Consider the following 18,728-nt stretch of genomic DNA (forward strand, 5'->3'; position numbering starts at 1 on the left):
GAACGGGACCGAATCGGACCGGAATCAGGGAATTGTCACGGTCGATCGGACCTGTTGGAGTGGTTGAACCGCCGGCTGTGGTGGGCCTGGGGTCCGTGGATGGTAAGTGCATTTATTACCGAATGAACCGGCGGTCAGGGAGAGCCATACGCTCTGATGGTTCAGTGATCCGGAGATCGTCTTGGGCCGTGCTCATTAAATGACTGGGTGCATCGGAGACTTGAGGGAGTCTCATGCATTAATGGCAGGTCGTGCCGAATACCTGCAGAGATCTTATGCCTTGGTGGCTTGGAGATAGTGGCAGGCTATAGTAGAGTCGCGTGTATAGCCGCCGGACCTTTCGAGAAAGCTTGGCGGGGAGGAGTATTAGTTAAGGCATCGGCTCGGCAAGGGTGCCGAGCCGAGCTGGTCGCCCAGAGGGGCGCCCTGTGGCGGGGTTGCTTCAAGTACTCCTGGTCGGCGCCCTTTGGGCGAGCACCTTCTAGCCGAGCGCCTCTATTTGGCGCTCTCTTTAGTCAGCGCTTCTTGTTGAGCGCTTCTCTGGTCGGCGTCCGCTGGTCGGCTCTTCCTATCCGAGCATCTCTACTTGGTTATTTTGATTGGGCGCCTCTTGGCGCTCTCTCCGGTCGGCGCCCTTTAGTCGAGCGCCTTTCTGGTCGGCGCTCTTTGGCCGAGCGCCTCCGTGGCGGTATGACTTGGGGTTTTTCCCCCAACAGATACAAAACGTAAGCCCGTAGATCATGCTTCTGTCTCATGGCTTCTCACATTGTCTCCCATTTCTATCCTCTGTTTTGGCCCTACGCCAATATGACAAGAAACCACCACCTTCAAAATAACTCAAGCCAGAGAAGGCCCGCTTTTCATACAGAGAATATAGAGGTCATATTCAAGGTCTGATAGGGCATCGATATCAAGTCAGCAACCGCAGAAAATTTCTACGCAAATGTAATCCGCAAAGAATATATTATGCGAACAAATACGAGTCCCGCATAGAATTACTATGAAGTTTTACCAGCATAGAACTTAATATGCGACATTAAAGAACAAGCGCATAAAGTTTCTATGCAGATGAATGCCCGCATAGAAGTTCTATACGGACTAACTCGTGTGGATGCAAAAAATTTATGTGCAAATGCATAAAATTTCTATGCGGATTTGATCCGCACAGAAAATATTTGCGGTCACGCGGGTAAACACATAACTTTACTATAAGGATACGACTTGCATAGAAATTAATATGCGGACAGCATAAACATGCATAGAATTTCTGTGCAAATGCACTCCCTCATACAAGTTATATGCGGACACATAGGTGTGATTGCATATAATTTCTATGCTACATAAAGTCGCATGAAAATTTACATGCTGACACAACTCAATCTTCGGCAGGAACACATAAAATTCTATGCAGATTTAATTTCCATTTTAAGAAAAGGTTCAATCAATATGCGCATAAAACTTTTACTATTTTTTATAAAGATTCAAAATTTTAAAAACTCAGCCTTAGTAGCTCCTTATTGGATTTTAAATTTTATGTACATTTGCATTTACCGACATCCAATAATTCCAAGCCCAGTTGGACTTTATGGGTGATGGTAGCGGACCACATGCGCGCTTTTGCTCGACTCGGCTTGGCTCAGCTTGGCCGTATTCCATGCACATACATGCATGCCTAGAGTGTAGGTGCATGATGCATATGCGCACATAGCGAGCATGTTTTGCCATATGCTCCAACCAGATTAAATTTGAAAATTGATTTCATATATATAACGTAAGCATTATAGAGCAAGATTAAACTCATATTTGATTTTTCATTTTACAAATTTCAAAACCATTGGATTTAAATTGATTTAATTTGAATTTTGAATTTTGAATTTTGAATTTTGAATTTTGAATTTTGAATCGGACTGACTCACGATTGACCTACACACCGTAACATAAGCACTAGGGATCTTAATGCATACACAATATGAGCCATTATGAGACACCAGTGCTATTAGGGCATTATAACTTTTATTGAGAGACCCATTGAGATCTTTATAGGTCTCTTTTACCTGGACCGAGCCAATAAAAAGGTTCCAAGTCCTGGGTCTTAAACAATACAATTCTGAAATAGACCAGGCCTTATTATATTAATGAGAGAGAGAGAGAGAGAGACCCCTTTTCAATTTCCACTCAATTTCTTCTTCTCTTTCAATTTTCCAAAGCTTTTCTTACTTTTTACCTGGGCAACTTAAGGAGTTTATCTGGTCAGTCTCCACACAATTATGCTCATAATATGTGGCTTGGGACTGAATCGAGTTCTTTGTACCTTGAGGATAATCTCGATATGAACCTGCACAAGGAGGTGAAATCCGTTCTTAGGTCAGCATCTTCACATACCTTGTTCCAGGCACGCATTCCTTCCAAATTATTTTTTCAATTTATCTTGTTATTAAAATTTGAAATTATTTATAAAGCTTGTTTTATGTAATTATTAGCAATTTTTAGGATAACTAAAAATTGACAATGCGATAAAAAAGATATAGAAGTCTACATGCATGGACCTTGTTATCGTATTGACATGACAATATATCTAAACCTTACAATAGAAAAGATACATGTACCTGTAGTGGCCTTTTGAATGCATGTAGAAGGTTTTTTTACCTTTTTTTTTTTTCTCGATACAAATGCATGTAGAAGAAGCTGCGGAGAGGTTTCTTATTTGTCATTTTCGCCACCTCTATAACAATGGCATCAGAACAACCAAGTATGACACTATTTTATGAGTTGATAATTGAGTGTATTTTGAACTTTCGATGACAAAGGAGAGATCTAACAAGCAAGCACCAAGATAGAAATTCTACAACCTGTTCAACAGTTGGTGTTGCCATCTTCATCGTCATTGTATTTATCTTCTCTCATTATCCTTGTTGATAGAAAGGCTAAAGGACAGTAGTGTTGCTTCTCTTTTTTTCTTCTTATATATATATATATATATATATATATATATATATAGAGAGAGAGAGAGAGAGAGAGAGAGAGAGAGAGAGAGATTGATTTTGTATAGCCTCTCATGGGCCAAAGGTTAAAAGGAATAAGGTATAGGAAGCTCCCACAAATATTCAAAAACCCCACAGCTGAGATACCAAGATGTGCATAATTGTGATTCCTTTGATAATTGATTTTGCTTACCAAAATACAAAATAAATAAATAAATAAATAATAAAGAAAGAAATTGGGTTTAGGATGCATGTGAATCATCAACTTCTGTAATTTGAACATAGAACAGGTTTCCTAAGCTATGGCAGGGCTGCAAGAGCTAAAAAGTACCAATGTTTTATTCCTTTGTTGCATTGCTTGATATAAGATCCTCCCACATTGACAGTGTTAGAAAGATTTTTGATTGTTATACCTGACCCATGACCTACATAGATTAGGAGATACAAGTAGATCAATTATAGTGCCTATGATTGAATTTAGAACTTTAGCCTTGTGAGAATATTAGAACTTTCGTGAAACGAGTATGTGAGGATTAGCATGGATTTGCAGGCATGCATTTAGTCCAAAAAATTCAAATAGCACTTTCTGCTAATCTTTTGAGGTGAAGTCCTGAGTCGGTTGACTTGTCAACTCCATACCACCTAAAGTCTTCAGAACTTTTCCTTTCAAGCAGGCCCAAGATCCATAAAAACCCCATTATTGTTCTTTTTTCATTCTCTCTCTCTTTTTTTTTTTTTTTTGCTAGATTTTTCATTCTTTCCCTGATGATGAAAGAACTATGTACCTTACTCCTCAACCATTGAAATGATCATTGATGGACCAGACCAAGGAAGATACAGAAAATGTAATATATGACACCTTTCTAAACCATTTTTTTTCATATTTCATTGAATCAGAATACTAAATTTTGCTCATAAGCTAATTTTACCATGCTTTTTTTTGGTGGTTATTTCTAGGTTAATCTTGGAAGTGGTAGGTCTAAAACCATCGCTTAAATGTAATCACATGACTGGGAACAACCTTATAAGCGGAGGTTGTGTTAGTTCAAAGGGATTTGGAAGCATGTCAACTATGCAGTTCACATGAGGGACAAGCTTTATAGTGCTACCAAGGCAAAATTGCACACAAATTCAAGTAACGTGATTGAGCCCAGTTTGTAGGTTGGTCAAAAGGCCCAGTGGGGCCCACCTATAGTAGCTACATGGTTCCAAATAAGAGTGCAAATTGGTTGGATCAGATTAAGTTGGGTCATATTCATGAGTGACCCAGACCCGACCCGATTTTTTATTCAGGTCTAAATTTTGGACCCAGACCCAACCCAATAGAAAATCGGGTCAGGTCGGATCGAGTCCATGGTTACAATTTTTAACCCAATAAATCATTTAGATCAGAACACTTCTCCGTCAAGTTTACTTGTCGCTTGTAATATTGGCTAAAAGTTATGTTTTTTCAGAATACGGTGGCTAAAAGTCATGTTCAGATGCTCTTTGGATGACTAGAAAATTTAATTGATATGATAAGACTCATCAGCTTAGCATGTCTACAAGTGGGAGTTAGATTTATACTTAGACTCGAGGCTTTCAGACATTTCGAAATCAAGAAATCTCTACAAAAACAGATGCTATTAGAGAATCCCCTCCCAAAAAAAAAGAACCGAGGAGGAAAAAACTACATGAGCAGAGGCCCCTGCCATTCCAACAGTATGGAGATGAATTGACATATGATATGTTTAATTCAATATAAACAGATGAAGAATATGCAGAGGTTATAGCATCCAAGGCATTGCTGTCGCAAAAGCATATAAAAGAGATTGCATACAAAGAATAGAACAACAGTCTTAAACAAGACCTATCTTAATCAATAATATAACATGTAACACAATCTCATATTTCTCTATATTCTTTAACATTGATTCAAAACATTTCTCTTGAGATGGAATTTAGTCATCATACTGCTGAGGTTAGTTTAAGCCCTTCTGTTTTTATCTATTAGATGATGATCAAAGACATCTAGTTTTCAAGGCAAAAACTAAAATTCATCTCAGTACAAAAAAAGTAAAACAAAATCATAGAGCACAAAAAGAATTGTGATGGTTGCCATCTCTTAAATCATTAAAAAGGAAAAAAAAAAAGACAGTCCATTTCAATTCTCTCTCTACTTGTGGTTTACATGTCAATGACCAACTCACTAGCAAGTTTTCTTACGTGCTGTAGAATTATTTCAATGACAACATACCATTCACTAGACCTACCATGCTATAGATGAATGAAAGGAAAAAGAATGGTGTATAAATCTGAACTAGGCTTTCTCACAATCAAAATCTGCAGTGCTGAAGAATAATTATGAAACTCCTAGAGATGGGAAGGAAAAGGAAAGGAGGAAAAAAACTGCAATCTGATTAAGGGCAAGGATTGGGATATCTTGCATGAACCTTGTTGATCTCAGCAATTATTTCCATTGGGAGACGGATCTTAGAAGCTTGAAGAACTTCCCTTAGCTGCCATTCTTTAGTCGCCCCAAAAACAGCACTTGCAACAAGAGGGTGCTTCAAGACAAATGCTGCCAAAGAGGACACAAATGGGAACCCAAGTGAGAATAAAATTTAAATTAATGCTGGCTATCTGCGAACACAGTTCATACAGCATTTGACTGCTAACAGACACAACTAGGGCACAAATTGAATTATGTACTCTCATATGACCCTTCTTACAGGCTGAAATTAAGATTCTTTGACCACTTTGCATTTTTCTTGTGCATTCTGCAGTCTAATCATATGTTGGGTTCCTGATAAAATTCCAAGTTGAGATGCTCTATTCATTCCAACAAAGCTGGATTATTCATATGATATGAAAACTAGTAGTAGAAATGGGGGAAGGAGAGGGGATCCTTACATCAGAATACACGGGTCATGGATGAGATGGTGGCCTAGTTACGCTACAAATTTAATTGTCTTGAGCAGGATTTTCTTGTCTTGCATTCGATCAAATATAAATTTTGAAGCTCAATTTCTACAGTTCAACTATTGAGCCTTTTCTATAGGTGCATAGGATAATTATTCTCCTTTGATGCAACTGTCTTTTCCAACTGCTTATGATCAAAAAGCTAGGTTATCACGAATTTTTGCAATATTAGTCTCCAAAGTTGTCATGTGAATAAGGGATAAGATTGTTTCAAAACTCTTAAGGAAAGCCATGTCAACAAACAAGAAGAAGGAACATAAAATATAGAGATATTGCATTTAACCATTGACCATCAATCTATCATCCAGCAAGCAATAGTCACTGGTCATACCAATTGCAAGAGATGCAGGAGAAAGACCATACTTCACGCCAATATCCACATATTCCTGCAAATTTACATGGGCAATTCATGAAAACAAGAATTGTGAAAGCATATGCTGAAGATATTACGAAAAGACAGTTTGAAGATAGGCAGGTTTACCAATATGCTACTTTTGTTACAAGTGAAACCTAATTAAGCATAAAAAAAAACCAAATAGGTTAACTTTACTTAGTGTGAGGGAGGGAGATCCGCCCGCACTATGATAACCCAAGTCTGAATACTTTGAATGTATCATTGAAGGCTCGAACCCAAGACCTCTGGTTGCAAAGCAAAAAGGTGTGACCATTGGGATAAGCTTAAATTCCATTGGGATAAGCTTCAATTCACTAAAGAGGTTAACTGATTAGGGTCAAGCCCAGCTATCCTGTTAAGACCAATAGAAACCTTTGTTGCATACATGACTTAACAAATACCTGATATTCAAAGTGACCAGCATGTACAATGATACAGCAATTGTTTTCAGATAAACTATACCAGCATTAAGTCAGGAGCTAGTCTGCTTTAAAGGCAGTCTATTGGACATAGTAGGGATGTGAATCCAGGTTGTACGAATGTACATAAAAGGAAACTTTATGATTCAACAGACATGTGAACCATAAAGAAAAGGGTATAGTGGAATCTTAAAGATTTTGAATACTTTTAACTAACATCAGAACTCGACACTGATATCAAGCCTATACGCATGGAAATTGAAGAATTATAATAATGTATTAGAAAGAACTTTTAATAGTGAATCCATTTCAGTATTGCTTATGTTGATAACTAAGATTATAACTTGAATAATCAGCTCAGTACGTTACTAGTATAGTTCAAATCTTCTAGACCATAAGTCTGCAAGGTTTCTGGCGTTAACTCTTTCTTCCGGTGATTTTTGTCCCCTGTGACCCATCAAATTAATATCATCACCACAGTCTTAACATTGTCTGCGGATAGCGTGATATATACTAATATGTAATAAACTAAGAGATATTTAATCTTGTGTGCTGATGAGGAGACTTCATAGCAGATAAAGTTGTTCGGGCAATAAAGGAGCTAAAGAAGCAAGGATCAACTACATTAACTATGAAACAGATCCATTAGAAAGACAGAAGAGAAAATCAACATTTTTTAAATCCACCAATAAAGAAGTAAGTTGGTTTCCATTCTTCATACTTTCTTTAACAAGTTATCTTTTAGCGATCTTGAAAAATTCAGAACTCAATCGATGCACATAACATGATTACCTGAACAGCTGATTTTAATATGGGATTGGAAAGGTTATATCTAGATTCACCTTCAGAATATCTTCCTACAAGGAAAAAAGAAGAAAAATCAACCAGAGTGAAAATTAATGAACCAGAAAATTTCCAATATCAGCTATTAAAAATTTACAGATCATGGCTTCAACCTCGGAATAGATTCATTCGTGCATCTGATGGACCCCCACTAGGAGAGAAATACTTCCCAGAAAGTATGCCCATTGCCATTGGGCTGTAAGCCAACAAGCTAATTCTGAAAAGTTTTTATTCAAATGAGATGTTTGGCCAAGTTTGTATGCATAATTAGGTAACATTCAATATCATTAGACAACATGTAATGCCAGTACATAAGCCTAGATAAGTATATGACATGAAAGAAATGCAGGTGTAAAAGAAAGTGAGAGTTGTGTGATATATTCATCGATTCCCATGCTCAATTTGAAGAAGAAGATGATGATTATTAGAGCCGTATCTTATTTCTAAGGAAACAAGCTTTGCCACCTAGGTTTTTGGATTTGTAGATTAATATTATTAAGTACAGCTAAACAACAATATTTTGATACCATGTTACATGTCACCTGCTTGACTCTCTTAACGTTGCTTCTCATATGTTTTGAAATTTAGCATAGTGCTGTGTTTATTCCACATCTTTACATTACTCAAAATCTTAATATGTTAAAATATATTTTTCATATTTCTTCTGATTAATTTTTTTCATATCACAAAGATCTTCATGTTTATTAAACTAAATGGTGACATATTCATTTATTAATTAAATAAGGAAACAAAATAACCTATTACTGTACATGTTAAAAGATTTCTATCATGCAATTTTTTTACTTTTACAGCCATAGTGTCTCACGAGGAGTCTTCTTGGAATCCTAACCAAGAAGGCTAATATCAGCCAATCACAACCACTATGATCAGAATCTGATCTCTTACATAGCCAACTCCTGCTCTTTGGGCATTGAAATCTCACCAGACACGTAAAGTTGCAACATCCACAAATTTTCTCAACTCACCACCCCTCCCCCCCCCCCCCCCCCCCCCCCTCCAACCCCCACCCCACCCCAAAAAAAAGTTCCCTGACTGAATACAGTGATAAATGATTGATAAGAATATAAAGAGCATTTTGGATGGAGATGTTGGATGACAATCCCTCAAAGTCATGATCCCATAGCGTGAAAGGATAACAGGTAATCAGCTTCATTGGTCTACCTGTTGGTATCATGGTTTAGTGAATGACACAAGGCATGTGTTTGAAGAAATTTTCATAAAGCAAAAATATCCAGTTACATCTTTACTTTTACATAGTATAGCAGAACTCCTTGGCCCAAAGAGATGATCGAAGGAGAGTGAGCCGCTGGGCTCGATGACGCGGCAACAGTCAGTTGAGGATTCCATATGATTTGGGAGGTTCTAGATATTTCACAAGATGAGTTGTGTAACACTTTGGCCCCAATATACACATAAGGTTGAGAATAAATTTGATTGCATCTCTCTCCAAGCATGCATAAAACTACAAAAGGTGAAATACGGTAAATAACAATTCATGCTATATGATAGGGAAATTATTGGCACGAATGACGAACCCTAGATGAACAACCAAAATTTTGGTTGCATTGTTGCAAATTGAATGTTGCATCCAGACAAAAAATATAGATTCAATACAAATATTGGACCTAAGGTGACATAAGTTACTGAGTAACTGGATCATGTTTTGGACCAAGTCCTTAACAAAGAAGTGGTTCAGATCAGTCAGGCCACCTAGATTACCTCCAAACTTGCTCCTTACTCGTGTGGAGATCAGATGACCTATTAAGAGATAAAAATATCACATTACATTCTTTTCTCTTCCATCACCTCTACATGTTTAAATATTGCTTTTAATGGCCTCTAAAGTCATAATGATGAAAAAAAATCAAGCCACATTTCTGTTAAGCTCTCCATAACTCCAACCCCGAGCAGCCTCCGCTTTGATCATATTTTTATAATTGTCACTACTTTTCCACGGGCTGACCACATGCATTGCACATGCGACTGCTAGTGCTAAATAATGATTTCAAAAGTAGGTGATTATCCAAGAATGCTTGGACATTTGGAGAGAGCTGCCCCCCCCCCCCCCCCCGAGGTTCGTTGCGGAGAGAGCCCGATGCCAGGCAGCTGACATCCTTCAGGCACATCTAACGAACATACCCTTGACAACTCGAGATACTTGGGGCTCCCCTTCTGCTCGTGGAACGTCTCGCACGGTGTTATTCATCTGGGATCCCTCACCTCCGAGTTTCCTTAAGATAAATTTCGACGGATGTGTACTGGATAGCGGGAGCAGGAGAGCAGCCGGCTTCATCATCAAAGGTCTGGACTCTAGGGTGATTGCAGCTGAGGGCTGCCAGATCTTCAACATCTCAGTTTCCGGAGCAGAACTGCGAGCAGCTTGGACTGGCGTGTGCTATGCGTGCCGCGAACTGTGAGCCTGTGCTATCATGCTCGAGCGAGATTCGGCTACAGTTATTGATTGGATTCAGCAGGGTGTGGATGAGGTGGACGAGCACCACCCGCTGCTCAGGGATATCCAGGCTATGATCAGTGGTGGGATGGCACCGCAAGCAAAGCACGTGTATCATGAGGTCAACGGGGCAGTAGATTGGGTAGTCTCGTATATGGCTAACCATTTTGGGAAGACTCTATGGCTAGGGGAGAGGGGATTACCTGGTGCACTTCGGGACTTGTTATTTTTTAACTTTTTTGGGTGTATTTGTATCCGATTTGTATGAGACATCCACTTCAACAAAAGAAAAGTAGGTGATTAAAATGGAATATCTAATTATGCAACGTGGCTTCCTCCTCACTATGGAAATGTAATATTTCATTTATGATCTTTAACTTGGCAAAGATAATGGACCCCAAAAAAGATGCTTATAAAAACCATTTGGACAATTAGATTCGCTACACATAAAACAACTTAATGTGATGAATATCATTCTCTACGGTCCAAGTCCATTATAAGCCTAGAAGGCATAAGATCAAACTCAAATCATCTCATGATCATCAAAACGAAATAAGCTAAAATCATTACCCAAATCAAAATGCAAGAAATCTATCTCTTGCATTATGTTAAAATGTAAAGGCAAAGACTACACAAGCTTATAAATTTCAAAGAAAACATAATCTGGATTTCAGCGATAGATAGCTATACAGTACCTAAGTGAACCGAATAACAGATTACCTCTCATGGTGGCAGCATTCAGCTAACGCAGCATCAAAATTTCGGCAAAGTAAGTTGTAAGAGTTCTGGCCAAAAGGTTGGCAATTATTATCCCAAAAATAACAGGAAGTAGTCCATAGCTACAACAAGAATGGGCTCATACCTGCAGGGAAACTAACTTACTGTTGAGCTGAATTTTCCCAGCAAGTTGAAGGAATTTCATCACCCCATATGGTGTTTCATTACTAAGACCAATATATCTGATCTACAAGCGTGATTTCTTGTCAAATAAAACTAGATGTATTCTTAAAATAATCTGGCAACCAATGTCCAACCATGCTTGCACACCTTACCAGCATCAACAGCTTTTCCAAGAGCACCAAGCTGCTCCTCTATACCCACAGATGCATACTGTCGACTTGGATCATATTCAGTTTCTCCAAACATTGGAACATAACTGGAAATACAGTGGAAAGCCTCAGAAACAAGATAACAGAAAGAAGTTCCCTATTGGATAAATTATATTCATCTGAATCAGCAATTACTCTGCAGATTTGCCAAATAGGAAAAGAACTTATTCATGCATACCGGTCAGGCCAATGTATCTGATACAGGTCAATGTAATCTGTGCTCAGTCTCAACAAACTGCATCAAGTCAAAAGAAAAGAAGAACAATAACTTTTGGGTTAAATCTTGTACAGAAATTAATCTCTCAGCATCTGACAGTAGATCTTTCTTCAGATACACTTTTATATCCATATACAAACAATTTCTGTACACAACAGTTATGTTGGGAATAGTAGAAATATACTACTGAAACCTGTGCCATGAAAGATTTATCAATATCTAAACAATCAAACAACAAGCAAGAAACTAATTGATTTCATTCTGATGTAGCAATTACTTATACAATTCCATAGCAAAGACTTGGACTTTTTCTATTATAGCATCCAGTTGCAGTAGACCCGCACTACATTTTTTCATTTCATGTTTGTTCGCAGTGAACTACTTCAGTTTTTTTTGTTAATTTTTTAAACCAAAATCTTGTTATTTTGGGGCTTTGTGCTTCAATTTTTCACTATGGTTCATAACCGTGCTTTAGAGATGACTAAAAGAGCATCAAGGCTCTGTCGCTGCGGTGTCTGGGGAGGGTCAGATGTATGCAGCTTTAATCCCTTGTGCGGAGAGGCTATTTTCATATTTTAAACCCATGACACCCAGGTCACCATGTCTTCGTGCTTGAAAGATAGATACATTCCCAAAAACCAAATTGAGTTCTTCCCTCCTTGCCTAGACTCATCACTGAAATAGGGAACTTTGGAAGGGTTGCTTTTTCTGTCAGCTGAGCTAAAAGTTTGCCATCAATAAAAGACATCTCCTTGCCACCTACCAGCTTTCCAAATTTCAAGCTAAGCCCCTCTTGCCCGTAGTTTCCTTAATCAAGGATTTAGCGTTAATTCGGAGGATATATGTCAAGCAGAGATCCAGCACAAAACAGTATTAAATTTGAATCAATCAAAATTCAGAAAAAAAGGAGCAGTTTTACGTTGATGTATAATAGCCAATAACATGTATTTGGGACAAGGTTTGTTAAATGGCTAGTATTAGCAAACTACTTGAAGATTTGATGGGTGAGGTTGCCCAGTAAATGTTAAAGACTAAAGGTTTAGACATTTAGTGCTGGTTTGGAATAGAAACTGAAATGACCACCTGACTCTAGAGAGGAAAGGAAACAAAAAAAAGGTTGAACTGAATAAACAGAATTTAGTCTTGAGTCGAAATTGATGATTGAGAGATGTTTATTTCAATTTTAGTATCGAAGCTTCATAATACAAAAATGAAGGCAGACAGGCAAGGAACTCCAAATAACATTGTGATAAAGTTTTGACAATGATGCTTCTGCTTTGTTGCCAGTGAATCTCTATTTCATAGGATATATCATCAGAAAGGCAAAAACTGACATACAAATAAAAAATGTAAGATTCCAATTATATCATGTGTAAAATCTTCAGCAAAAATATATACTTCGAACATGTAATAAACAAAATTTTCTTACTAGATGTATGCCCTGGAATATATAACTATACTACCAGCCCTGGTCCAGAAATGTCAATGCTAGCCACTCATATTGGAAAGAATGACTGAAGGCACATAAGACTACAGCGTCAGTCAATTATTAAATGAAAAAACCTTGATTTATTGATGCTTAAGGAAGGATCCTAGAAAAACATTTCATCAATTAGGATTGTAGAAATATTATTACCAAAAGTGGGCATGGAACATGGCCACAAAAAAAATACAAACCCAACAATGTTTATGCAGACTTTACAGATAAGTCATCATGCTGATTTTTACAGGAGACTTTACAATCATGTAGCCAAGAAAAGTTTAACGGGAATAGGAGGCCACTCATAGCCCTTTATGAAAAGGCCCAAGGATTCGCAGGTGAAACTAAATTATCTTGTTCCAAATAATAAGTTAAGCATTGGTGTTAATTTACATGTTGTGCTGATGACCTTAACTAGCACCTAGTATATTTCCATAGCTATGAGGTCAATGTAAACAAACAGAATGCACAACTTCAACATCCAATACAGCATAAAAGGGGAGGTTCAATTTATTCGACCCTTAACTTACATTTCAAAAGCCAGCATATGCAAATTATCAAGTCTAGCTGACGGTAAAGGTATAGGAAGGTGATATAAGTACCACTAATAGCCTAGGACAACCTATCTCTTCTATAATTTTAATGGTGATTCAACAATCAAAATGGCTGAGCAACAGAGTAGAAATGTTTTCACATATGATTAATAATTAATGCCATCACCAAAAGGAAAACCTCCACTAAAGAGCATCGACTCTTGTCTCCCTGTATCACCTTTAAGAGTCCCTCAGACTTATCATATACTTGACAACTGATGCAGTTATAGAGCTCACACGGCAACATGAATACAGATGCCAAAAATAGTAAGATCCTGAAATCCTAAACAAAGTGATGCTAATGTGTATTTCTGTGTATCCTTAGCATTGTGTTTTGGGATGGTATCTTTATTAGGTTCATCTTACAATATGTGCTGCGAAGATAATCACAAATCTTTATTTATCCAAGAGAATCTTCTCTCTTTGTCTAGATTCTTTCCTTATCCAAGAGAATCTTCAATAGTTGCTCTATGGTTGAATAACCCTAAACTACATAACCTCTCAATTAGATTTCTCCTTGCACTGATTGGTATTTCAAATTTGGATAGGTGGTTCGTGCATCATTTGATACTTTGATAAGAAACTGGCAACCAATTCACAGAGGGCCAACTTCAGGTAGAGAAATGGTCCTAAAACTGTTCCCCAAATTTAGACTGCACCTTGTTCATCTTGATAAACCCATACAGAGGGGATAAGGCTTGCAAGTTAAGGTATCTATGATATGTATACGAGTGTAGCTTGAAGGTTAACATAGTAATTAACAAACTGTTTTCTAGTTTAACCAACTTGCCAAAAGGAAGACAAAAACTTGGCCATAAAATCATTAAGTGTTAATTTAAGAGGTTCGGGCATGTCAAACACAGCTAAATCAATTTGCCCAATTGAATGGCATCCTGTTTAACTATCACCTCTCCAAGACAATAATCATATGTCAAATATTGTTGTCAAACATCCACTTTAGACTCTGTAATATGGTTGGAACTATTTGTTGAATCATAGTACTGAGGAATCCTTCAAGTCGAGCAGGCTATAAGCCAACGAAGGTTAAGGCACAACAGGTTGGACCTCATTCAGGTCGTCTGGCTAGGTCCAATCTGCCAGGCTCAAGATTATTCTAGACAATATAGGTCAGTATGTCCCAACCTTGGCTTGTCTAGGGCCATAACCAACCTAAAAAAATAATGAGGTGCACATACGTATAAGCTTTACAAAGTGCATGCATGCATCCATACACCCACAAAAACATGAATTGGTTAGTTATGGGCTCGGTCATTTAAAATAGCATCAGGTATGGCTTGGGCTGGTTTTGAGTTCCATGGCCAACGAGTATCGAACCTAGCCTTGGGTAGCTAGACCAGGCTTGCCCACTGAGATCCCTTATAGGAATGTCAGCTTGCAAGATGATAGTTATTTCAATTCCTCTACTGGTCAAAAAGGTCAGTGAAAGGATCTCTTCAAGGGTGGGAGAAGATTTCTTTTGATGCTCTCAATTTAAAAACAAAAGGTAAAAAAAAAAAAAAAAATTAGTATTGATATAAATCCAAGTATTGGTAGTAGCAAGTTAAACTACACCTTTCCAGCAATCTAGTGACCAATTCTCAAAAACATACATGCACGTATGCATACATTCACGCACCAATCCAACGAATCAAATCACTGTAAAATTGTAACCTACTCTTCCGCTCCCAACCATATGATTTGGCATTTGTAGATAAATAAAAGCAGGTGTCCAATCATAGATATACTTCTTGTGACTACAGAAGGTGCTCAAATATAAAAATGTCAGAAATCATTTAATGATTCCAATATACACTTCTAATAAACAGAGTTGGACCTAATGATAAATCTCGAACCTGTTATTAATGGCCTCTAAAATATTATTAGCATCCAAAGATTTAGGCCCCCCTCTAATCCAAGTCATCTGGCCAGATGGTCCAGTAACCTGTGGGCAGAGCAATATAGTTACTTCAATAAATGTTGCATCTGGCATAAAAAATATGTAAGAAAACTACAGGGATATTTAGAAAGTAATAGCATATATTGTATACATCTTGCATTTTAAATGTATAATTTTCTTAGGTAGCATCGTGAATAATGGACTGAAATGGAAAACAAGCCATAATTAAACCAAACCACAAGACTTTTTGGGGGACATTTATATGAATAGTCAAGAAATATATTCTTTGTATCTGGAGTGGTACATCATCAGAGCAAACTCTACTTCTCTTTCATCTTGTCTAATCCGTTTCATATTCCTGCATTCCTGTATACTATTCCTTCATTTTCTATTAAGATGGATGGGTCCATGTTCATGATGACTCGATACAACAATTGTTTGGGGAAAAGAGATGGCCACATCATGTTAACAGTCAATGCCTTTGAATAAGGCATACATGATGATCTCAAAGTAACAAACTCCGATCGAAATTATACAAAATACATAATCCTAGATACCTGTGATTTTTAAATAGGACAAGTCAATGATATCCACAAACACACAACATAATCCCAGATGGAGGCAATATTCTTGGACTTAGAACTACTTGTCAGGTGATCCTAAAAGAAATATGAACGTAGCATGTAAAAAATGTTTCTACTTACTGAAGGCATGATAAAGCACTAATGCTTAAAGATTACACTATGCAAGAAGTTCAGGAGGGAAATTAATCCATAAAACATAAACACAAAAACAAGCCTTATCTATTTGGGCAAGCTTTATGAATTTTCCCTAATGAGGTTGTCTATGTCCTATGCTGCTCATGGCCAAGCCACTTCAAATGGTGATCACCAATTTGTCCATTTTAGGTTACTCTAAGGTTTCTCTTACACACTCATTTTTAAATCTAGAATTTCTAGCATGTGAAATGGTGATCACCAATTTGTCCATTTTAGGTTACTCTAAGGTTTCTCTTACACACTCATTTTTAAATCTAGAATTTTTAGCATTACAACTTACCTGCCTCGACATCTTCTTTTCTGCACAACCTATTAATTATCTTAAACATAAGCAAGAAACAAAAAAGACAAAGTCTCCAAATACACGTTATAATGCAGATAGCAGCAAAGACGCAAAGCAACATAAATACAAAAAGGAGAGCTAAAAAAAACAGGCACCTCTTCTTTATGAACAAACATCCAATGAGAAGGCACAAATAAAAATCTCTTCGGTGTCAAAAGATAGGATTTAGTTCACAAACTTGGAGAATTATTATTTCTCTATATTGTTGTATAACTTTTCTTACAGTATATTTCTATCTACAGCTTTTTTTAGAAAATATTCTGTGCGTATCAAAAAAAAATTTATCTATTATATGCTGAAACCAACTATAACAGATTACAGTCATCTGCCATCCATCAATCACCCAGACATATACATCAGTATGCCCAAATTCTTGTATGCTATGACGCATCACATGTGTCAGAAAAATGAAACACGCAACAAGCTGCATAGCTTGCAGACCAGTTTGTAACTGGCACAACTTTTAGAGTTATCCAAATGCTAAAAAATTGTGTCCCAATAGTTATTACCAACTGAGAGAGCAGTGGTTATTGGTGTCAAGACTACTATCTTCTGTGGAAAATAAAAGGTCGAAAATAAGTCACATAGCCTGCTCAAAATGTTGATGGCATACATAGATAAGATTAGCTACCAAAAAGTATGCAGAATCATGTCTGTTATCGGATGAGGATCAGCTAAGAACCTATCCGCCAAATCATAAACAATTGACATCTAATATAGCATGGCTAGCACATAAATGTTGATGGATAACTACCAATCTGGACCTATCTCTATTTCTTTACTGATAATTTAAAGAAATACACAATACCATGTACCAGAATTTGGTTCTCTCAAATCCATTATAGTAGAAGGCATACTGGTAAGCTGACCATTTTAGGTATACCTCCAGAAAGAGCAGAAACTTGAACTTTTCCCTCTTAAAACCAATCCTTGTATAGAAAATTTGCAACCAATGGCCCTAGAATAAGGGGAATCGCAAGGTCATATTTGTCCATTTCATCAAATATTTCCTTTTTCCCCTCATTCACACCTAACGACAAACAGTACAGCGTCGATTCAAGTAATAACTACAGAGTACACCAGTTCCGATGCAAAAAAAAAAAAAAATCTATGTCACTTGCAGAAGAACGGGTCTAAAAATAGGAATCTCTCTCCGTGTGTGTCGGTCTATCTCTCCAAACAAGTTTCCAAATTGGGCCTATAACAGCATTCATTTTCTCTTGTACATCAATTGCATATTTGCATCTTTGTTTCCTTTTCTTAATAATCGCCAAGCAAATAATTTTGAAAAGCCAACAGCAACTAGTATAAGCATCCACATAAATCATCTCCATCTATCCGCTCATAAAACAAAAGGGAAAACACAGTAAGATAAAGGCAAACAAGAAAGGACCTTAGTAGCCACAACGACACGGTCGCGCGGTATCTTCCGCTCTCTCATCCAACGACCAAGGTACTTCTCACTCCACCCCTGAGTAGCTCTTCGCTGAGGCACCGGATACCTTTTCCATAAAAAAAAAAAGGATTTTTTTTTACACAGAGAAAAGATCGAAAGCATCCAAGTTAATAAGAATTAAAACAATAAACCAAGAACAGGAAATGTGGGTGAGAGAGTGTGTGAGAGAGAGAGATCAACATCTCAGCGCTGTCGACGAAGTTCACGCCGGCTTCGAAGGCCTGATCAAGAAGTCGAAAGGACTGCGGTAGTGAGTTCTGCTCCCCAAACGTCATGGTTCCTAAATAAACGAAGAATATTTGTTAGAAGCCAAAATCACAGAGGATTTAGAGAGAGAGAGAGAGAGAGAGAGAGACCGAAGCATAGCCTGGAGACGCTGAGATCGGGAGCGAGGTGGAAGAGAGGGATGGACATTCTCTCTCCTCTTCTTCTTGTGCAGCAAAAATCGGACATAGATTTGGTCGGGTCTCGACTCTCGAGTTCCGGCTCTGGCTATAGCGATGGGTGGGGGGTGGGGTTGCGGGCGAGTGAACTCGTCGGGGGTCATTTTTAATTTGACAGGTCCACCGCTGAGTTGGTGGACCAGTCCAATCGGAAAGCAACACGCCTTCTTTTCCTCCACCCTCAAAAATTTTATCCTATGTATTACATCATATGATTTACTAAAGGAAGTCCACGGAAGTGAATGGTTGTGAAATGCACGACAATATTATGCATATCATGTAGGATATTTCATGTTCGACGGTGTTGCTTTCCGATTGGATTGGTCTAGCAACTCAGCAA

General features: G+C 37.7%; 1 protein-coding gene across 1 annotated transcript; it reads right to left on the bottom strand.

Annotated features, from left to right (window-relative positions):
• Positions 1 to 1,994: 1,994 nt before the first annotated feature.
• On the bottom strand, positions 1,995 to 18,444 carry LOC103719695 (protein tas-like). Its single transcript, XM_008809055.3, has 13 exons — positions 18,302 to 18,444; positions 18,126 to 18,225; positions 17,883 to 17,991; positions 15,324 to 15,412; positions 11,359 to 11,415; positions 11,119 to 11,227; positions 10,934 to 11,035; positions 10,792 to 10,856; positions 7,712 to 7,815; positions 7,548 to 7,612; positions 6,274 to 6,328; positions 5,414 to 5,541; positions 1,995 to 2,335 (listed from the first exon to the last, which is right to left on the bottom strand). The coding sequence occupies exons 1-13, from the start codon at positions 18,396 to 18,398 to the stop codon at positions 2,243 to 2,245; spliced, it is 1,173 nt and encodes a 390-aa protein (XP_008807277.1). The 5' UTR covers positions 18,399 to 18,444; the 3' UTR covers positions 1,995 to 2,242.
• Positions 18,445 to 18,728: the final 284 nt, after the last annotated feature.

The sequence above is a fragment of the Phoenix dactylifera genome, chromosome 12 (assembly GCF_009389715.1).
Source record: "Phoenix dactylifera cultivar Barhee BC4 chromosome 12, palm_55x_up_171113_PBpolish2nd_filt_p, whole genome shotgun sequence".
In the NCBI taxonomy this organism is placed as follows: Eukaryota; Viridiplantae; Streptophyta; class Magnoliopsida; order Arecales; family Arecaceae; genus Phoenix; species Phoenix dactylifera.